Genomic DNA, 18,247 nt, shown 5'->3' on the forward strand with positions numbered 1-18,247 from the left:
TCCCCGGGGGAAGAGTTAAGATGCAGCTTTTGCGTCAGATGCCGCAGCGGGCTGCCCGGCGGGGCTAGGCTAAACCTCTCCCCCGCATCTGCCCCAGCAGGTTGTTTGCAAAGGTCAATCCCACCAGCTGCCACCACCGCCGCCGGGCTCGGCTGCTCTTGGCTCAGTCCTCAAGGTACGTAGTCGGGGGAACATCCTCCCCACTGCTCCGGGGAAGGGCTGGCAGGGATGCTAGGAGGTGCATCGGCTGACAGACGAGGAGATATTCCAGCAACCTCCTTTTTTTTTTTAATTATTCTGCTTTTGTGGTGGTTTCTTTTTCTTTCCCTGAGAAAAAGACTTGTTAGAATTTCTTGCCGATGCTTTTAAAACTTGCTATGCATTTCTTTATCTGTATGAGATTTCCATTTTTGCTGGGGATTTACTCAACACACCAAACGCCTGGGAAGTTACAGGGCAGGCGGCTGCAGTGAATATCTCAGCATGCTCCTAATTAGCCCCTGCCCGGCAGGTACGTGCGCTAAGTGAAAAAATGGGGGAGATTTTGTACTGATTTTATTTTGTTTTTAAAGAAACAACAAGAAAACCAATTCCCCAGACATCTCCCTGCCAGTCCTGGGGAATTTGCTGTGATAAATGAGGTTATCAGATTAATTTTAAAAATCTTATTTTGCTAAGTGGTATTTGCATGGTATTTGCAAACCTGAGTGGTGCCTGTGTTGTTTTCTCTCCTAGATCCACACGCCAGCAGCAGGGACCGGCAGTCCACCTTGTCCTTGCTTAACTCTGTGCGGGAGCAGAAAGCTGCCGGCCGATCCCGCCGGCCGGGCTAGCATGACTGTGCTCCACTTGCACCTGTACCTCACTGCCTTGGGCTTCTGGATGACGCAGCAGTCCAGCTCCTTCCTGCTGCCCAATGCCACCGAGCTCCTGTCCCCCCCCGGGGGCAGAGCTGCGGGCCTGCTGTGGGGCGTGGGGGTCCCCCGGAGCCGTCGGAAGCGATACCTCTCCCCCCATGACATGAGCGTGATTTTGGACTACCATAACCAAGTGCGAGCACAGGTGTCCCCCCCCGCTGCCAACATGGAGTATATGGTGAGTCAGCCTCTGGCAGGGTGTTTTTGGGTCCACAGCTCTTGGGTGCTGCAGTGGGGTTGAGGGGCTCGCCCATGAGGTGGGCACCTAACCTGGTAGGGACAGGGCACCCACACATGGGGATGTCGGGGTGCTGCCCCAGATTTGTGGCTGAACATCTTTCCCGGGGACGTTTTGCATCCCTGGTGCAGGGCAGACCCATGCAGCCTCTGTGCAGGAGGGATGGATTCCCAATGGGGCAATGTTTCCACCCAGGGGCAGATTTAGGACACCCGGTCCCATGTCTGCAACATCTGGGAGCTTGCTGGCTGCGGGGTGGCAGGATCTGTCCAGCCGAGCTGCAGAGATAGCATTAGGGGAAGGGAGGTGGCTACAAGCGTGAAAAGTTCAGGTCCCAACCCAAAGTCCAGGTGGGAGCTTTTCCCCTAACTGCAGCCGGGAGGGACGGCCCTGTCCCAAGCTCCAGGGTCCCTTGGGAGCATGTCCAGGGATGCCAGCCCCTGGGAGAAGAAACATACAGGAGTGGGTCAAATTGGGGCTGCACAGCTTCGCCGGGTCGGGCACCTCCTCTGGTCCAAGGCTACCCTGGGCAGAGCTTTCCCCAGGCTGTCTCCACCCCGCTTGGAGCTCCTAGCCCAGTTCTAAAGGGAGGAGAAATGGGGAGCCACCAAAAGAAGGGATTTCCAGCCAGCACAGAGTGGGACCCTCAGGGCAGGAGGTGCCACATGCTGCTCTGCTCGCAGGGAGGAGACTGGAGCTCTGATGGAGCAGCTGGGTGGTCCCTGGATGCCAGTTTGGGAGAGACAGGCAGCAGCTCAGCTTGCTGGGTACCACAGCGGGTCAGACGTGCCCAGGAGCATCCTGTGCTGCTTCTTGCTCAGCCTAAATTCCTACCTTCCAAAATAACTCTCTCGGGCATCTCTCCAAAGCAGTTCAGGATGGGTGAGGAATCTTTAAATAATGCATGAGGGAACCAGCTGTCCTCACTGGTTGGTTAATCTGTGGCCAGGGCTGTGGTGGAGGGCTGGGGATGGCTGTGAGCTGCAGTGGCTGTGCAGGGTTGCGCGGTTTCACCCCTGGGCTCAGCTCCACCTTCTGCAGAAGCAGCACATTCCCAGAGGGAATCACACACGCAGGGCTTGCACTGCTTCAGGGCATCCATGCTCTGCCTGGGCAGAGGGCACCCAAGGTGCCCAGGAGCTATGGTGGGCAACTAGAGTGGTTCATCACTCCTGGACATGCTGCCATGCTTCCCCTGGATTTTTTCCAGCCTGATGTGTAAGCCGTGATTTTTGGACACTCATGGGTGCTCAGAAACTCTCCCTGAGCCTAATAGACCGGGTTTCTCCTTTTCCCTCCTCTGGACACCCAAAATCCCTCCCTGCCTTTTTCCTTTCCTCCTGGCCAGGTGTGGGACGAGCGGCTGGCCAGGGCAGCGGAGGCATGGGCTGCGCGCTGCCTGTGGGACCACGGGCCCCCCCAGCTAATGAAATACATGGGGCAGAACCTCTCCATCCACTCGGGCAGGTGAGTGCCCCATGGGCGGAGTGGGCTCCCCGGGATTCCCCACACCCCACGATGCTGGAGGAGGAGGAGGAGCAGCAGGCCCTCGGTTGAGGAGCAGAGAGGTTCTGAGCTGGGGTTGCAAAGGACTGAGATGCAACCAAGAGGCACATCAAGCCCCCCAGGGTGGAGGAGAAGGGTCCAACTCTTGCAGCAGGGTAAATGGGGGAAACCAGAGGTGCCCACTGCTCATTTGGGGACTACGGCATTAATCACCTCTCTGCCAGGCACACGGACCAGGGGAATGTGGATCCTGGATCTCCATCACGCAGCTGAGCACTCAGGTGCCTCCAGTGAGGGCCAGGTCTTCTGGCCTTGGGCACAAGTGGACTTGGCACAAGGATGTCATTGCCCCCTTCTCCCCAGGAACGCTTGGTCCCAACAGGCCCTGGCTCCAACCTGTTTCACTCCCCCATTCCCTCAGCTTGGAGCCTTCCTCCCCCTCCTCTCCTTCGCCCATGACCTCTGAGGTGAAGGAGGTCCACCTTACGCGCAACACCTTTTGCAGGTACCGCTCTGTTGTGGACATGGTGAAATCGTGGCACCAGGAGAAGCAGCACTACTCCTTCCCCCACCCCCGCGAGTGCAACCCCCGCTGCCCCTCCAAATGCAGCGGCTCTGTCTGCAGCCACTATACACAGGTGAGCACCACAGCCCCCCCCCCCCGCAGCCCTTCGGGACCCGGCTGCAAACCGAGGGGCAGCTTGCAGCACCTTGGGCTGCTGCAACACCCAGCGCAGCAAACAACTCTTCTCCCAGCAGCAGCAGCTGGGTCCAGGATTGAATCCTGGCAGCTGCCTGCTTCAAATCAGGCAGCAGGGCTGGCAGCAGGCAGCGTGCCTGCCGGAGGGCTGCAAGCAGCCATTGGGGATGCCCTCCCACCCTGGGCCCCCACGGGAATCGGGCTGCTCACATGGAGGTCCCAGGAGCTCACAGCCCACTGGAGTGCAGCTGGGACCTTCTGGCCAGTTGGCTAGGAGGTTTTCATTTTTTTTAAGCTTTTTCCCCTGCTTTGGCCTTCTTCTCTGTATTACCCCACTGGCACCTCAAAGGTGGTGAAGAGAAAAAAAAGCCCCTTTGTGCTTTTGCTGAGCATGAATCCACTCCTCTGTGAAGGAGCAGCTTTATAGCACCCAGCCGTATCCAGCTCCCTGGCATCCCCTGGCATATCCACCAGCAGCCTGGCTGGCACAAGGTAGAAAACATCCCTCTGCTCCCCTGCTCAGTGGCAAAGCTGTGCCAACCCCTAATTACCTCCTCTGCACGGCTCCAACCTTTACCTGAGCATCTGCATCCCCGTGCAGCTCGTCCATGGGGATGCTTGGGCATGGTCCGTGTTGCAAATGGGCAAGATGATACATTTTTTAAGGAAGAAATTCAGCGTGGAGAGGCTTTAGGAGGAGCTTCTAGATCTGTTTCACCTCCCTGTGTGCAGGGTAAGCTGCCAGCAGTGCTTCAGGGTGAGGGTAAATTGGAGAAGTGACCCAGACTCAGCTGCTCGTTGAAGTGACCTTGGCAAGGCAGCCCCTTGCAGGGCAGCACAGGCTGCAGACAGAAGAGGGACAGCAAGAGATCACCCTCTGGTGACAAAGCACTGCCCTTGATGGGCACAGCATCCAGCCCGAGCAATTCAGGCAGGGGAGATGTGATTCCCTGGTGGGATGGAGCCCTGTGCTGGGGTCCTGGGGTGACTGGCTGTGGGATGCCTGGGCAGGCGGTTGCCGACAGTGCCTGTTCTCTGTCCCGGTGCAGATGGTGTGGGCATCCTCCAGCCGTCTCGGCTGCGCCCTCGGTGCCTGCACCAACGTGCGGGTGTGGGGCAGCACGTGGCGGCACGCCGTCCTCCTCGTCTGCAACTACGCCATCAAGTAAGTGCGTGGAGGGAAGCCCCCCTGTGCCCTCCTCCCTCCTCGCTCCAGTGTGGGCAGCGAGGTGATGGCACTCAGAGGTGATGCCCTTCTTTTTTTTTAGGGGCAACTGGCTGGGAGAAGCGCCATACAAGTTGGGGCAACCGTGCTCAGCCTGCCCCCCCACCTACGGCGGGGGCTGCTCCAACAACATGTGCTTCACCGGACTCAAATCCAACCAAGTCAGCTGGTTCTAGGGCTGCAGCCCCATGAGGAGCCCCCAGCAATGGGGACAGGGTGAACCAGAATTATTTATAACACTGACCCTCCCCAGCAGCCTGGCTGTCCAACCTGCTTCATCCCTAGTGCCATGTAGGAAACTGCTTTTTTTAACACACTTTTCCAGCAGTGCTTGCGTTGTCCGGCTGCTTCCCACTTTGGGGGAAATAGGGATGGTTCAGATCCCTGTTACCTGGAATAGGGACAGTTCAGGGATGCACGGAGGGAGTGGGGCTGGCTGGCATGGTCCCCACTCCGTGGGCTTGGGGGGCTTTCCCCACTGCCCCCTACCTGTGCTAAGGCAGAGGCTGGTGTAAGCGAATACCAAGATGTTCCCCTCATGGCGAGTGGCTGGAGGAGAAGTGGGGAGCTCCAAGCGTGCCCCTGCTCCACAGCAATCCCTTCTGCCACAGGGCCCCCTGCTCTGAGCCCCCCAATAAAGCAGCCTGGAGACCCCTGTGCTCGTGTTGGTCCTCCCTTACTCACAGCCCGGAGCCTCGGGGTAGCACCGAGCCGGTGCCTTTGCTCTGGTTTTTGGGGTAAGCAGTGAAGGGGTGCAGAAGCCCCAAGCACGGCCATGGGCCATGGCCGCAGGAGATGCCTGGGCACTTTGCTCCATCGTGTGGGAGAAGCCAGCACTGCTGGGACACCAGGTGACGATGATGCTGGAGGGCCACGAGCTCCCTGTCCCACCCAGGCTGCACCATGCCACCCCACTGCCCTGCCTCACCCCCGGCACCACTGCACACCCTGTTATCCACATCCCCTCCCTCTCTAGGACCTCTCAGCCCTCAGCAAACTCAGAGGTCCCCAAATTCCCAGGCCTTGGGTCTGAGGCCCCCGCTGCAGTTTCCTGCATCGCAGCCCACTGCATCCTTGCAGCCCCCTCCCCGCTCACCTCCACCCTGCTGCATGCTCCCTTGGGATGTGCTTTTCCATCCAGAGGAGCAGATGTCCCTAATTTTGTCCCCTTGGGGCTGCAGGGTTTTGATAGCCGGGGTGCTGGGGCTCCTGGGACTGGTAGGGACCTCTCGGTGCCTCCTCCAGCCTGGCCCCTTCCAGAGACGTACAGGAGATGCGGGAGGCCCTGCACTGGCAGTTCCAGCTCTGGATCCCCTATATATTTGGCATCATCTCAGCAACACTTCTTGCACGCGGCCCTGCTTGCCTCAGTGCAGCCCCCTGTGAGCAGGGGCTGCTCCTGCCATGGAGCCACCAGCTCCACGGGGAGGTTGGGGACCACACCTGCGCCCTCTGCCACCATGAGGTCCCCGGGGCTCCTCCTGGGTGCTGCGGTCCAAGAGAGAGCACAGATGTCCACAAGCGGCTGCGGCACCTTGCGAGTCCCCCCGATTTGGGGAGCAGAGGGAGATGGGGAGGAGCTGCAAATGCCCTGCGCCCCAGCCCCGCGCGCAGGGTACCACCCTTCATCCCACCGCCACATCCCCGCCGCTCCCCATCCCCAAGTCACCCCTCTGGTTTTGCACCAAGGGGACAAGTCCCAACCCACGGCTGGGGCGTTTTTCCCCTTGTACCTTGGCTGGGCTCTGCTCTGCCCGTGCCAGTATGTGCCAGCCCCCAAGGCTCATCCCACGGCCCCTCGCCCACTGGCAGGGTTAGCCCCTTGCCTGCAGGTGGGCTCAGTCCTGGTTTTCTCATCACGGGTGGGCAACAGCACAAAAACCAGCAGCACCCAGGGCGCTGCAGAGCTGGATCCGGCCACCCCATCCCCCCCACGGCCGGGGGTGAACCCCAGCCCAGCGGCTGCCCCGGCCTTGACACCAAGTGGAAACGGGAGCCCCAAAAGAGTCCAGTAAAAGCCATGTTTGAGTTTCTAGCTTGGCAGCAGTTACTATAGCTACAGCAACGGCACCTTGCAGATTGGTTTCCATAAGAGCTTGGTTACTATTTAACATCTCCACCCACATTAGCCCTGATTAAGCGAATCAATAAGATAACAGGAGAGGCAGGTTTCCTCGCCCTGCCTCTCCGTGCTCCCTCCTGCCTTCACCTAGTTCCTTAGTGAAAGACGTTTTTATTTATTTATTTAGATTTCTTTTTATTCCTCTACTTCCTCTGGTTTTCACCCCAAGTCCCCATAGCAGTAGCCGGCGAGACATGGTCAATGTAAGCACCCAGCTAAGCGCTAAGATGGAGGCTCCATATGGTGAGTACAGCGTTTCCATCGCCCGCGCTGCCGCCCCGGCGTCGCTCGCGGGAAGCGGGGCTGGGAGCGGGCAGCAGCCCCCGGCCCCACGTCCCGGCCCCACCGCGCTGCCCGGCTCCCACTGGCTCAGGCACCTGCAAAGGCTGGAGATGGAGGTAGAAAGAGGGTCCCCGGTTGATTTTTTATATAATATAAATACATATATATGTATTTTCTCTCTTTCACTCTGCTTGGCTTGAAGAAGAAGGCACGTGCCCGAGGGAGCAGAGCGGTCCGACCTGCTGGCGGAGGGGCTGCTGCAGGGTTCGCAGCAGAAGTGGAAGCAGTTTAGAAAGGAGATGACGTGCTGCCCTTAGGACACGCAGCCAGCCCCAATGCAAAGGCTGCGGGCGGCCCATGGCATGGCCGGGCTGTGTGAGCGGGCACAGCGGGCGCCCGCCGGTGCTGCTGCTCTTGCCGAGGGCCGGCGCTGGGCTGGTGTTAATGCTGGGCAGGTTTCCCAGCAGGGACTATAGAGCTCGGATGAACGGCAGCCTCCAGTCTCTGCGGGGCAGAGCATCGGGCAGCATGCCACTGCTCGGGGCACCCCGGCCGCAGGGAGATGCCCGTGTTCCCTGCGGGGTACAGCGGGTACCAGCCTGGTGCAGCCCTGTGCCGCTGCTCTCTTTGGCTGTGCCAGATGCCAACTACCAACAAAACACACATGGGCACCCAGGGGACGGGTCCCCCTGCCTGGGCTGTCGTCAGCCCGATGTGACCCTCGGGATGGGTCCAGCTGTGCCCGTGCTGCAGCTTCCCTGCAAGGCAAGGAGCCGGGGCTGGTTCAGTCCTACGTGATCTGGGAAGCCCTGTCCCTTGGGCATGGCCAGGGTGCAGAGCGAGGCTCCGGCAGATGAGGTCTCACAGTTACAAGGTTTTCCATCATGTCCTGTGGCTCTCCATCACACCCCATGGCTCTCCATCACATCCCCTGCGTCTCAGTCATGCTACCTTGCCTCTCCTCACTGTATTTATCACGTCCTGCTCCTCTTCTCCTTTACCACACCCCACCCACGAGCACACCCAGCCCCACCAGCCCACGCTCCAGCCGCTGCCTGTGCTGCAGCCAGGCCCCAGGAGGGCTTGTGGGGCTCCCAGGCCACCTCCCTGCACTTTGCTCATGGCCCCGTTTTGGGTGGTGGCTTCTCCTGCTCCACGCCTGCAGCCTCCTATGGGTGCCACCTCCAGCCCTAACCCACCCTCGTGCTGGGCATCCACGCTGCAGCGACACCCGTGACTCCTTGCCCCAGCCCCCAGCACTTCAGTACTCTCCAGATCACTTTAATTTTGGCTCACATCGCCCCATGGTGAGCCATGGCCAGATGCGGGGCTCATTGGCATTTCAGTGGGCCCATGGCGATTGCAATGGAAACGTGTAGGAATTGCACAGGATCTGCAATAGCATCACTGGACTGAGCTGGAACAGGAAGGTGTAGTCAAGCAGTTACCAAATGCTGAGTTTTAGACCCTTTTTATCAGGTTGCTCATTTGTACGTCCCAGGCCTGCAGGAGCCGGGGCTCTGGAGAAGCTCCCTTCACCCACGCCTCTGAGCTGCAGCGGGACGGGGCCACGCATAAAGCTGGACTCAGAAAAATGCTGAGTTTTTGGTCTGTTCAGTGCAGGTTGTGGTTTTGCATCCAGCTGGTGCTGCTTGGACAATGTGCAAGGAGCCACGCAATGAAGGCTGCTTGTGAGCATGTAAAACGAAGGCTTGATGCCTCTGAGATGTACAGAGGGTCAGATCCTGGAGCAAGGGCACCTCTATGGGCTGGCCCAGCAGAAGCAGGTGCTGAGCATCCTCCAGGCTGAAGCCCCGCATGAGTCTTTGCTGCTGGTGGGGAGATGGCTCCTGACCCACCAAGCTCGCAGGGACTGACTTCTGCCTCACTTGCAGGAGAAGGGGAGGCTCAAGTGATGCTCCCATCAGCCTGGGAGACACAGCAGTGCGGGGTGGCTGGGTCTGGGTGTCCCCAAATCCAGGGTGCCTGTGTCCTGCTGTACCCCGGGTGCAAAGTCAGCCTCATTTCTGCAGCGAGCCACAGGCTTTGCCTGACAGATGCAATGCAAGGAGCTGAACAAGCTCTTTAACAACTTACGATTAAGTTATTCTGCCCACTTGCAGCTGGCTTTAAAGCGAGCAGCCGCTTGCCAGCCCCGGCACATTGGTGACCTTAAACACAGGCAGACAAACGTTTCCGCCGTTAATTTTCTCCTGACTTTTTTTTTTTTTTAACCCTAATTTTCTCCTAATTTTTCAGCCTGAGGGTCCACGACCAAGCTGTGGGCTGAGCCTGGGCAGGCGCAGGCAGACCTGGGTGCCGCGGGGCGGCTGGGGAAGAAAGAATGGCCGCACATCCCACCTGCGGCTGCTCTCCCCATCTGCTCCTGTGGCCAAACAAAGGCGCGCTCCAGCCGGCACCCGCTGCCTGCCAGGCTGTCGTGGGGCCAGGCTGCCGAGCCTGGGGCCTTGCAAGGGGGAGAGTGAAAAATAATAAGAATAAAAAAGCGAGACAGGCCTCCCAGACCTAAGTGAGAGGAAGCTCGGAGTGTTGGCAGAAGGAAGGGAGACCTCATAAATAAAACGGGTGAAAAAGTTATCCAAATAGAGGCAAGGAAGGGTTGGCGGGGAGGGGGGACCCGGCAGTGCCTGGCTTCCTCGGGAGCCTGCAGTGCCGCAGGGCTGGGGGTGGGCTGGGATGGGTGGCAGGGTGGGCACAGCAGCCAGGATGCACCATGGGGCAGACAGCAAAGTGGTGGCCAAACCCTTCCCAGGGTCACCGGCAAGTTTATTCCCTTGCAAAGCAATGCGGGTGCCCCAGCTGTGCCCGCCAGGGCTGCTCTCGCAGCTCCCAGCCCTTGGCAGGACAGGCCACCCCAGCTGGCATTGCACTGGCATTGCCGGGGCTCAGCCGGTGCGTGCACACCAGGGTCCACCAGATGCGCCTTCAGCCCCGGAGGGGTCATGCAGTTATTTTCAGTTTCCTTTGACAGATGGAAAGATTTTCTGTTTTTTTTCAGTCGCCCCCCCTCCCCCCCATCCATCTCAGGGGCTTCAGCATTTCAGCATCCATTTGAAGCCAGGGATATATTCTAAGGGGGAAGCTGGGCACCGGCACCCAGCCTCAGGACAGCGAGCAGGTCTAGCCCACTCTTTGCAGCAGTGGCATCAGTCAGAGCAGAGAGTGGGGCATTCCCCCCTGCAGTTACTGCAACCCTCCCTATCCAACCCTGCCCCAAACTGCCACCAACATTCCCCTAAACCATACCTTGGGGGCACTTATTTCCCTCCCATCAGACCTGTGCCTTGTGTAAAGGACTTGGAGGATGCCTGGCCAGGTGGTGACAAAGGTGTCCCATCCCCAGCACCCTGTGTGGGTCCCTGGGCAAGAAGGTAATGATGCCGCAGCTCCCAGAGAGCCGTGGGGCTGGGGGCATGTTCAGCATCCTCACCAGCACCCACTGAGGAGGGGCTGTCAGCTGGAAAGGGCTCCTCCAGGGACCCTGGTGCTAAATCCCAGGGGGAGGCTGCAAATGGGTGTACGAGAGGGTAGGGGATGGAGAGGGTGTGAGGGGACGGTGCTCTCCTGGGCAGTGAGGAGGCAACGAGCCCCCAGCTCCAGCTTTATCCTCCCGATGAGACCTGGGCGCAATCCGGGCAATTGCCCTCAATCCCAGCAGAGGCAGCACCAGTCCTTTGTATTTTGGGAGCAGCTCTTGGAGCTGGGGATCCCCGAGGCCGGTGGTTACAGCAGGGACCGGCGCATGATTGGGGCCAGCTCAGTAAAGCAGCTTTGGAAATTAGCTGAAAAATGTGAGACGTCAGAGCTGCTTAGGCGTTTTGGTCAGATGTGGTGAACAGTTTCAGCTGAAGAACATAAGAGGAGGCAGAACCGAGCATTTCCCTCTTGATTTCTCATGTCAGCTGCTATTTAATTCCTCTGTTTACTCCCTGTCCTCTGTGTCCACGGCCTGGAGGCCATCAAGGACTAGTGGGTGTTAGGACACCCAGCATAGCCCCCTTCCCTGTCCCCACTCCCACTATCCCCGCCAGCTGTTGTGGTGGCCGTAACGCTGGTTCTGGCAGGGTCAGCACTTACCAGGGCAAGAAATGGCTGAACAGGGTCTTGCCGCACCCAGGAATAAGCACTGGTATTTAGATGGGATGTAAAAGAGATAATCACTGCTTTAGCTGCCTTGGCCCGATCCTGAGTGCTGTTTGCTGGTGCTTGGTGGAAGTTTCCTTGGGGAAGAGCTGGGGATGCTCCCTGCATTGCAGGGGGCTGCAGGGATGCTGCTCGGTGTTGCGGGGGGCTGTGCTTGCCCGCAGGGCTGCGACTTCCACTGCACCAGGGCAGCCGCCTCGCCCCGGCCGCTTATCGGGCCAGCAGCACGCCCTCGTCTTTGGCTTCGCTTGAAAACATGATGGTATTTTTATAAGGGGGAGTGAGCACAGAGGGCTGCTATCAGCGGGCAATGAGCTTCAGCTCTGGGAGTTGAGCAGCATGAGGCTGGGGAAGGTGTGAAGAGTGTCTGAGAGCTATCTTGAACTGCACAGGGCAGGTGTAGGTCTGCGAGTCAGACATGCTCAGTTAGTCTTCTGCTGACATTTCTTAAATGGCATTAAAAAATGGTGTTTATTTAAAGTGAGTGCAAAGGGGTGGTGAGTGATGGTGGTCCCGCAGACAGCAAGGTCTGGGTGATTTCCTTTTAAATACAGCAATATTTGCAGTGGGACCAGGGCCAGCAGCAGAGGACGGGGCAGCGCATAGAGCAGAGCCAAGGGGTATGTTGGGCAGGGGTGATGCCTGCAAGTGTCTCTGCTGGTGGGCTAAGGGTTAGAACAGGGTAAAGACTGCAAAAAAATGTCCATGACTGTTTGTGTTCGGGCTCTTTCTCTGTTTGCTTTCCTCAAATATCAAGCAAACAAGGTTCCTGGCAGAAATGTTTGTGGAAACAGCAAATGTTGCAGAACTTTCACAGAAGGCAAATTTCAAGGTAGTGGCTCTATCGTGAAGCCAGGGCTGATGGCTCTGCTCACCTGCATTGGCAGAGGCACCACATTCCTACCAGGGCCTCTGAGCAAAGCCCGGTCCCAGAAGCAATTACTCCGAGGAATAGCTCCTGTCCAAGCTTCAGCCTGAGCATCAACAGAAATTACCCGGCAAATCCCTTCAGGAAATACATGCCTCAGAAAATAATGGTGGGCTCTGGATGATGCACCAAAGGGTGTGAGAGGAGCAGCTCCATGCAGAGCAAGTGGCTATGGAAAGGCACCAGCATTCGAGGAGCAGAGGGATCCTGGCTCCAAAAGCTGAAGGGTTTGCGGGGCTGGACCAGACTTTCTATCCCAAAATGCTGCAGCCACTGGAGGGACTCCGGCTGCATCCCCATGGTACCAGGAGCCCGGTGCCAAGGGGCAGATGGGGACCACCACCGTGGGCTCAAGCCCTTTCAGCCCCCAGCACCAGTGTCCCTGTGGGCTCAGCTGGTGCTGGCCTCTCCTGTTGGGAAGAGGACTGGAGGTGGAGAATGGGTGATACTGTGTGCCTCCTGCTGTGGGTCACCACACGTAGGCCATCTCTTCTGCAATGATGCTCTGGGAGCCCTGACACCTTCTCCCTCCCTGGACATCCATGCTGGTTTGAGACCCCGATTTTCATTGCAGCCCTACAGACCTCTGACTTTGCTCAGCCCGCCCCAGGCTGCCGAGGGCAGCATCTTCCCCACGGCTTTGCCCACCCACCCTGAAACTCATCCGTCAGGGTGGCTGGCTCAGCTCCTGCCTCGAGCGCGGGGCACCTGAACCCACCGGCGTGGGACCAGCGGGCACCTTTCACCTGCCTCTGCACAAGAAACCTGTCTCAGCCATGGGTGTGTGCAAGATTTTATAGGTGATAACCCCTGGGAAAGTGGGAAACGTAAGGAGGGCTGTACACTCAGCTTCCTGGCATGGCCCAACGCTCTGGTTAGGAGAGCCAATGTCAACAGATAGACCTGAAGGAAGGAGCAAACCAAATACATGGGCACTTCTTAGAACAAGAGCTGTAAAACCTGCACAAACCTGAACAAGTGCCACAACACTCTTTTATACGGTCAGAATCAATAGTCGAGCCCACTCAACGTGTTTGCTGACACATAAATGACAGCCACCGTGCCGCGTTTATGGCCCAGCACCGTTCACAGAGGCTGCAGAGCTCGGCTCCTCCTGCCCCCCTCAGCCACTTCTCTCCCCCTCTGCTTCCATGGGAGGCTCATCCTTTTGCCACACGGTCCCCAAAGCCTTGATGATCCATGATAAGAAGCTGCTCCTGGTCCCCTCCAGTGTGCCAGCCTGCCCCGGTTTCCAGCCGGCTGAACAAGTCCTGCATCCCACTCCGTCATCAGGATGGCAGGGTCCACCCCACTGCCCCAGTGAAAAGCAGCAGCTCAGCCTGGGAAGAGGATTCACTGATGCTAAGGTCACCCAAGGAAATCTGGCCATGGGCTGTGAGGCTGGGCAGGGTGTCAGGTTAATGGATAGGGCAACACTGCGGAGCTCAGCAGAAGGCATAAAATAACCACTCCATGGAAAAAAGCCCTGCCCATGCTGCAGGTCCCCATCCAGCAAGCTGCGTGGCCTTTTGCTTGCAGCCACCATGGCCCATGAGCAGGAGCAGGTCCTGCCCCAGGGACAGGCAAGCTCAGCTAGGTCAAGGTGCCCCGGCAGGGAGGAGTGAAGGCACCGATGGGTGCCCGAGGGAACCAGCCCATGCAGAGAGCTGGGCAAAGGCAGCACCGGGAAATGAAGGGTGGAATAAGGAGGCAGGAGGGGCAAGGGGACAAACAACCAGGCTTCAGATCCACAGCCCTGGCTGCTCCCCTGCCTGGAGTCTGCTGCCTTCAAGGACTAAATGATGGTGGACACCCTGGTGGAAGCAGAGCCTGGTGCTGCCCACAGCTCCATCCATGGGTGTCTGCCTGGGGATTGCCACTGTCCGGGAGAAATCTCTGTTGACCTGGGTGGTTTCCCTGTTACAGGTGTTAAAACTGGTGTGGAAACAGAGGGGTGAAGGAAGGTGTCACAGGGTTATGCACAGTTCAGACCTGGCCCTGCCCTTGATGCTGCTCCCTGCTGCATGCAGGCATGCTGGGCATCTGCCCCCGTCGCCAGCGTACCCTTCCCCGGGCACAGAGACAAGGGTCATTCCCCACCCCTGATCCATCAGGAGCCTTCTGGAAGGTGCTGGCTGTGCAAATGAATTTGAATGCACCCCAGGCAGCCCCAGGTGTGAGCGGAGGCTCGCAGAGACGGGACGGGAATAGTTTAGGAACATTAGACTTCAAGATGGTGCTCAGGGGCCGACATCTCTGGAGGGCAGGAGCAAGCTCTCTCCTCCTTGGCGCAGTGAACTGAAAGGCGGGCTCTGCGGGAGGAAAGCCATCCGAGGAGGAAGGAAAGTACAGGAAAACAGGTGTTTCAGATGGGCTTGGCCCTGCGTTGGTTCCTCCAGGTGTGGAGGCTGGCGAGGCAGTGCTTGCTCCGGGCCCTGGTTGGAGCCACGGCCAGGCAGCACAGGGCTGCATTGCAAGGATGGCCAGTTCTCCCTTTCAGCATTCAACCCGTTGCTCAGTACCTGTGAAAACCCAGTGAAGTGCCACTCTAATCCCTCACCTAATTTTCCTCTTCCGGGCTAAACAGGGCCACGCATGCCAGCACACACTCCCTGCAGAGGAGAAAAATCTCAGTGCTCAGCAGCCTCTGCGGTCCCCTTTGGACTGGGGCCAAATGAGTCAACACCAGTGTCACAGCAGCTTCATCTCCAGAAAAAAAAATGAGAATGCAGCGCTGCGGTGGCAGAGAGGGGTTTCTTGTAGTCTGGCAGTTAGAAAATCCCTTTTCTTCCTGCTGGGCTTGCCTTGGCCCAGCTGCAGTGCAAGGCACTAGCTGAAATCTCGAGCTGCCTGGGACGTGGAGGCTCCTGGATTCCCCATCAACAGCACAAACATGCACAATTGATTAAGAAATCTCAGTCCTGAGAGTTTTCCAGTTTCCTCCAGAGAGGATAGGGAAAGGAGGGCACTGGCATAGAGCAGGCAGGCGCCTGGAGAGCTGTGGGAGAGCTCCGGCAGCGATGCCCTCGGGGTGGTTTGAACCATTGGAGCTGCTCTCTGGGCTCTGCAGGACACAAAGCTCAGGGCTGCCCAAAGATGGGGAGCACCATGTGCGCAGCTCCCTGCCTGCTCCCTTGCTTCTCCCTTCCAGCCCTGCATGCTGTGATGGCAGCCAGGAGGGGAGACAAAGGTTGTTTCTCAAGGATATGGCATTCTGGGTATTTATATAGAAACATTTTAAAGCAAAAGTGGCCAATCTCTCCCCGGAGGGCGAGTCAGACCTGCTCCTGCTGTTAAACACACCCAGGGACATTTTCTGGAGCAGCCGCTAGAGCTGCATGTGCGGTCAGGCACCCCCTGCCTTGCAGAAACGCAGCAGCAGGCCAGAGGCCAGGGTGAGGGCACCTCAGAAAGGTGGCCCAGAAAGCAGCGGGCATTGCTGCGGGCACCGACAGCGGGCTCAAACCCAGAGCCACCTTATAATTCCCCTCCAGGTAGTGGCCAGAACCCTTTAAAACCTGCAGCTCTGCGGCACAAACTCCTGCTCCCCATCAAATCTCATTGTGACCAGCATTAAGGGATTAGCCAGTCCCTGCCGCCGCACCGCAGCCAGCTCCCAGGCATGGCTCCTGCCCCACAGCCCACGGCGGGCTCGCCAGCTGGATGGCCCTGTCGGAGGGCGAGACTCCCCTAGCTCTGCTCGGAAAGCTGAGCGCCCCTGGAAGATGAATGGCAGCAGATACGACCTGCTCCAGGAAACACCAGGTACTCCCCGTGCTCCCCCTGGCACTCGCAGCAGGGAGAGAAGTAGCTGCGTAGCCAGCGCTGAGGAGGTTATGTGAATGAAGGGCATTGGCAATCCCCAGGGTCTCCGGTGGGGTTTCGGAGCAGCCGAAATATACTCATCCCCCACATACATACTGCTGGTCCCCATCTGAGGGGACGCCCACGTCTCTGGTTTCTGTTTTGCTTTGCGCAGAACGAACATGCCAAGTTTGTGGGTGGCAATAGCTGATGTCCCCCAGCTCGGTTCTGGGGCTCTTGAGAGAGATACCCCAATGTGGGCAGTGTGGTGGAGTGGGTGCTGTGACTCCCGGGGGAAGAGGTGGTGGAGCCAGGCTGGCGTCCCACACACGCCCCAGTGACTGCCCACACCATTTGGGAAGTGACTGCCTAGTTCCTAGTGTCTGGCATTACTGCCCTGTGCTGCAGCCTTGGCAGGCCTGGGGACGGATCCTGCCAGCTTGCAGCACGACCTCTGGTCCTGCCGTTTGCTGCCTGCTCCTTAGCCAAAGAGGTCTGCAGCGGGACTTACCCAGCCCTCATGATGAAAGCTTAAAAGCAACTGAGAGAAAAACAGTTTCAATGCAAACCTTACCGGCTGCATAGAGCTCTTACTAGAAAGGTTTTTTGGGTCCCCCTCCATGGCCCCCTCCAGCGCACGTCCCCCACCAGCCAGCTCTGTGCTCAGCCCCTCAGCCCCAGCACCCACGGGGACCTCGGCGTGGAGGTGAGGCTGCGAGGAGGCTGGCTGGGCTCAGGGTGCTGCCAGGGGGTCTGCAAGCACTCAGAAATGTTTGGTGCATCCCGAGCCCCAGACCGCTGTGCCTCGCAGACCCTCATCCACAAAACACCCCGACAGCCCCTGCTCAACCCCAGGGCACAGCAAAAATCCTGGGGGCTCCTCTTGCTTGAGCAATTCCCCCCAAGCAGGGCTTGTGCTGGTGATAGGGTTCGTGCCTCCTGGTGCAGCCTGCACCCCGAGCCACCACCCCGCAGGACAAGCTCCCCACGCCAGCGCTGCATGGGGACCCACGTGCTGGGAACTGCTCCCAGCAAAGACCCGTGCTCTTTATCAGCTGGTGATTGATTTAGAAAAGTTCATGGCTTTGGCGTCCCATGGTACGTTTACTAGAAAACGTTCATTTCCTCAAATGATGTAGTTTATGGTCATAATATATTTTAATCTCTTTATGATACAAGCGGCCAATGGCACTGGGCCTTGCAGGAGTGTAAAGGGACAAATAATAGTGTTATCCTGTCTTGGAGACATAGGTCGAATACTCAGAGGCTATTTAGCAGTGTGCCATGTTGTTTGTTAGCTAGGAGCCAGGCAGTTGGCACTGCAGTGTGCTGGGCATGGGTTTATGAGACTGTGGAGACGTGTGATCCCCTCCCCTTGCTGTCCCCCACACAACAAACTTTGCATGTAGAATGCTCGAACGTGCCTGTACCTTGCTTTCTGCTGTGTTTTTTTGTTTCTGGGGCAGTAGACAGGATGGCTGTGTTGCATAGGAGAGTGCCGTGGTGGCCATGGGCTGCAGGGGTTTGAAGCTGCTGTGGAGGTGGAGGTCCTGGGGACTGTTTTGCTCCCACAGGCGCTAGTCGTGCTCTGGTGACTGAGAACACTAGGGACAAGATAGGCTATTCTTGCAATCTGCACACCCTGTGGAGAAAAAGCACTTTGCACTAACTTGTTTCCTTCTGACCCCAGAAACCAGAATCTCTCAAATTTTAACCTACCACCCCTTTTTTTTTTTTTCTTATTTTTTTCCATGCCCAGCCTACCTTTTCCAGTTCAGACCTGACCAGGGCTCCCACCTATGGCGGCCTTCCCCCTTCCTCGTGCTGCCTCCCATCAGACACACATGTGGCCCTTCCCTGAGATGCTCCCCCAAAGTTCAGCTGCCCAGCTGGGGCTGACTTTGCCAGCCAGCCCAGGGCAAGAGGAGGGCAGCTGGAGCAGCCCATGGCTGTTGGATTCAGGAAGATGCTTTTTGCCCTTGAGGAGCCCTTGACTTGCCCTCCTCTGGGGGCACGGGCTCAGACTGTCCCCCCATCACCCTCGCCCTGCTGCAGCTCTCCCTCCACACACCCAGCAGCTTTGCAGTCTTTTGCCTTAATTCTAGTGAGGGCCAATCCCAAGAACCTCAGCAGCGACTGGAGGACACTTCCAGGCATGGCTTGGTGATGCACCCACCTTCACAAAAAAAGATAAAAGAAATTTAAAAAAAAGTAAAACTTGCTTTGTAACCTTTGTTGATTTTGGCTGTTCTCCTCCTCCACCTATTGCTCCACCAGCTGGAACAATTCAGGGCTGTTTCATGTGTGTATAATGAATATATAAAGTCAATGAAACCTAAAAGCCCTGCAAACAGCTGGCAG

The 18,247-nt window shown here is 57.8% G+C and overlaps 2 protein-coding genes across 4 annotated transcripts in view; both read left to right on the plus strand.

The window, feature by feature from the left end:
- R3HDML (R3H domain containing like) lies at positions 1 to 5,244 on the plus strand. Of its 2 annotated transcripts, none has more exons than XM_069798917.1 (6): positions 1 to 511; positions 736 to 1,095; positions 2,504 to 2,622; positions 3,167 to 3,299; positions 4,411 to 4,526; positions 4,630 to 5,244. In XM_069798917.1, exons 2-6 carry the CDS (start codon positions 835 to 837, stop codon positions 4,760 to 4,762), a joined length of 762 nt encoding a protein of 253 aa, XP_069655018.1. In that variant the 5' UTR covers positions 1 to 511; positions 736 to 834; the 3' UTR covers positions 4,763 to 5,244. The 2 variants fall into 2 exon arrangements, with proteins under 2 accessions (XP_069655018.1, XP_069655026.1); XM_069798925.1 differs by having other exon boundaries at positions 1 to 175.
- A 10,434-nt stretch (positions 5,245 to 15,678) lies between these two features.
- The window catches only part of HNF4A (hepatocyte nuclear factor 4 alpha), a 28,816-nt gene continuing 26,247 nt past the window's right edge, over positions 15,679 to 18,247 (plus strand). For both annotated transcript variants that reach the window (XM_069806388.1, XM_069806396.1), the window contains exon 1: positions 15,679 to 15,847. In XM_069806388.1, coding sequence (XP_069662489.1) covers positions 15,808 to 15,847 — 40 coding nt within the window. In that variant the 5' untranslated portion in view covers positions 15,679 to 15,807. The remainder of the gene's footprint in view (positions 15,848 to 18,247) is intronic.

Source organism: Haliaeetus albicilla, chromosome 2, assembly GCF_947461875.1.
Source record: "Haliaeetus albicilla chromosome 2, bHalAlb1.1, whole genome shotgun sequence".
In the NCBI taxonomy this organism is placed as follows: Eukaryota; Metazoa; Chordata; class Aves; order Accipitriformes; family Accipitridae; genus Haliaeetus; species Haliaeetus albicilla.